Below are 3,379 nucleotides of genomic sequence, written 5' to 3'. Positions count from 1 at the left end.
GATCAATTTCATCCCAACTTATTGGCTGGCTCAAGAGAACATCAAAGCCACAGCAAATGTGCTACAATGCAGCAACACTTTCAGCTCAGATGCATGCACAGAGGAAGCAATTCAGCAGAGGCAGGATGTGAACTGGAGATTTTGCTAACATGTCACACAAACATTTCATTTTCTTTTGGAAATGGAATGGGGCGGAAGCCTTTGTTTCTAAAAAAAGATTTTGCTAACATGTTACATGTGCCGTGGTGTGCATGCTATCGAGTTCTGCCTGGACAGTGCAAGTTCTTCTGTTCTTCGATCTGGAATGCCGTTGTCAAGTTCAGAAGATACAAATCCGGGCAGCCGTCATGGGCAATCCATGAAAACTGTTTACATCCAGTGCACTATCTAGTAGGACAGAAAGTGTAGAGCCATTGAAGTTGAGTGGACAATTCAGAGATTCAGAGAAGCCAATACATAGATATACATAATATGGCAGTGTAGAGCCATTGAAGTTGAGTGGACAATTCAGAGATTCAGAGAAGCAAATACACAGATATACATAATATGGGCTTGCATGGGATTACAACTAGGAGGACGGAACAAACGAGAAGCACCAGAGAGGATAGTACACTAGAGATGATCACTTGAGTTACTAGGTGTTTCAGCACACAGATCAGCTGACAATCATAGGGGTCCTAGACTAGACATGATGCACCCACAGCTGCAGCTTGGCGGCTCCTCAGATGGGGCGTGGAACAGCGGCGGCCTAGCTGCTGCTCGAGGACGATGACTCGTCGGATTCGCAGTCCCATGCAACCTCGTAGACCTGCACCCTGCGGTGGAAGCTGCGGTGGCAGCCGCAGGCTGAGCACTTGAGCGCGGCGAAGGTGCCGTCCTCGCCATCAGCGATGAACTCCCGGCACCCGTCCACGGCGTAGCCCCCAGTGCTCGCGGCATGGTTGCGGCGGCAGTCGCCGTACCGCACGCTGCAGCAGCTGAACCGCACGATCGGCTCGCACCTCCTGAGGATCACCAGCCTCTTCATCGTGAGGTGACTTCTCTCTCCCCAGCTAGCTTTCTTTTGGCACAAACCAACTCATCTCCACAGAATTCCATATTTATAGCCATCTCCCTCTCCCTCCTTCGCCTAATGATATTTTGTTTCCGATGGACAAGGACAAAGTGCATGCTAAGCTGCGTAAACTTGACACGATCGCTCACTCATGCATGTGGAGACCTAATTGGGCTGGCCAAATTGATGGTCCAGCAAAATTCCACCTCACATTAGCACATGTGAACAATTCTTGGGCCATTAAGAAAAACCTTAGATTGGAGCCCTACCTCGATCTCTGGGGGTGTATGTCTGTATTCTTTCTTTCTTCTCCTTTTCTTCCTTTCATATAATTGGAGTGACCAGTTAAGGATACTTGAATCTTAAGAATCCCAAAGGAGTAGGCCCCTATGATAGAAAGGATATCATCAGCACAGCATGCCAGCCTAGATATCTATGAAGGCAGGGTGTTGTTTTGCTTTGCTTGTTCTCTGGCCACCAGGCACCTGTTGCTCTACCCACTTCCTGTCCACTAGATTTACGTTACTGTTTCAGCATGTGACATAATATGTAGACATGATTTTCTATATAGATGTAGACTCCTAAACAACAATTGACCGAGCATGATAGGGAAAAAGGTAACGACCAATCATATATAGGAAAAGAAGGAATCAGAATCATGCAATTGGTGCAAAAGTGAAGACATCATTTAATCGAGCACGCAACCATGTATTTTCCAGTAAGGGTTAGTGAAATGGCACGGAAGAATATAACGTAGGATGACCTGAGACCAAAGAAGGCTTAGACATTGATGACACAATATACTTTTTTGAATACCAAACTTACCAGAAGCATTCAGACATTGCAGGGCAGCCCAAAAATACTATTACATGTAGGCTGTGGATGGTCCCTTTTTGGGTGGGGTCCAAAGGTCATCACACCTTTACCTTTCTTAGGTGCTACATCTACTTGGAAGGCAGGGATCTTCAACATCTGTCAGATAAAAGAAAAAAACTCTCAATTTAATGATACCCAAGTGTATGGCAATGAAAGAAAGAATAGCATGCATATTTTAATATGTATGTATAATATCAAAATGCAAAACATATGAAAGAACCTCTAGTTGACAAGCGAATGGGCACCAAAGACTCAGCTAGTAAAGTCAGAATTCAGCAGTGGCGAAAACATTGTGCTCTCCATCCCCAAGTTTAGGTCTTGAAACGGGAGAATATAACATCAAGAGAAATAACAACTTGGAGAAAAACAAATGTCAAAGTTTCAATATTGGGTAGAGTTAGAAATATTTGGAAGTTGTGAACACGCAGGGACATCGTGAGCTGAAATGTTGAAGATTTCCGAATAAGCAAAGATAATCATGCAAGTGAAGACCCAAGCCGACCCCCCTTTTTGTGGTTGCATGCCAATATTAAGCTTACATTGTGCACAAGCAATAACATAACCTTTCATTAGAACAAGTGCAAATGAGTGAACAAGAGATCTCATGCAACTATGGCAAGAAACATGTGCATTGTAGTCCAGTACACAAGCTTCACGCTCTGAATTCAGACGACAAATTGGCAAGTGCAAACACATGTTGGGAATACCATGATACTGGATTTTTTGTTGGATTAAATTTAATTAGACAAAGAAGCTTTTCCCATTAAGAGCATCAGTGTTAAGAGCTATAATTCCCCCTATACACGATAACATTGCTCCTATATAGTTTTGTCTTCACTTAAAAATATGCTTGTCTAACTCCATTTTAGTCCTAGATACCTTGTCTCCGTCATCATATCACCTTAACAAGATATTAGAGCATCTCCAGCCGCGTCCCCCAAACCGTCCCCCAAAACGCCCCGGATTGAGCTTTGGGGAACGTGTTCCGTTCGTGCCGCGTTTGGGGACGTCGCTCCCCAGTCACGTCCCCCAAACAAAATTTCGGAAATTTTAAACTTAACGAGATTCGATTAGATTCGTCCAAACTTACATAGATTCGAACGAAATTTGACTTAATTTAAACTAAACCTAATCTAGAAGTACTTGCGGCGGCCGGAGGCGTCGTAGTACTGCTGGAAGTTGTACATCTCGTCGGTGACGACCTCCTGCTTGACGCGCTCGTCGACGGGCTCGTCGACGGGCTCGTCCTTCACCAAGCTGCTTGGTCCCCGCCCGCCGTCGTCGGTGAGGTCCACGAGCGGCTTGCCGGAGTCGCGGATGGACATGGCGATCGCCATGTCAACGTCGCTCCTCCGGGCGTCCTTGTCGTTCATGGACGCCAAGAACGCCGCCCGCAGCCACCGGGCGGTCCTCGGGGTCGTCGCGCTGGCGATGAGCCGCCTGCCGCCG

The 3,379-nt window shown here is 46.1% G+C and overlaps 1 protein-coding gene across 5 annotated transcripts; it reads right to left on the bottom strand.

The window, feature by feature from the left end:
* Positions 1-437: 437 nt before the first annotated feature.
* Positions 438-3,000, bottom strand: LOC124653148 (mini zinc finger protein 3-like). Of its 5 annotated transcripts, none has more exons than XR_006987819.1 (4): positions 2,151-3,000; positions 1,880-2,026; positions 1,324-1,565; positions 1,037-1,228 (listed from the first exon to the last, which is right to left on the bottom strand). XR_006987819.1 is itself a non-coding variant. In XM_047192211.1 (3 exons), exon 3 carries the CDS (start codon positions 1,025-1,027, stop codon positions 749-751), a length of 279 nt encoding a protein of 92 aa, XP_047048167.1. In that variant the 5' UTR covers positions 1,028-1,228; positions 1,324-2,026; positions 2,151-3,000; the 3' UTR covers positions 438-748. The 5 variants fall into 5 exon arrangements, 2 of the variants coding, with proteins under 2 accessions (XP_047048167.1, XP_047048168.1); XR_006987820.1 differs by having other exon boundaries at positions 1,324-1,558; XR_006987821.1 differs by having other exon boundaries at positions 1,324-1,441.
* Between the last annotated feature and the right edge of the window lie 379 nt (positions 3,001-3,379).

The sequence above is a fragment of the Lolium rigidum genome, chromosome 5 (genome assembly GCF_022539505.1).
Source record: "Lolium rigidum isolate FL_2022 chromosome 5, APGP_CSIRO_Lrig_0.1, whole genome shotgun sequence".
Taxonomy (NCBI): domain Eukaryota; kingdom Viridiplantae; phylum Streptophyta; class Magnoliopsida; order Poales; family Poaceae; genus Lolium; species Lolium rigidum.
This window is presented reverse-complemented; position numbering and strand designations above follow the sequence as displayed.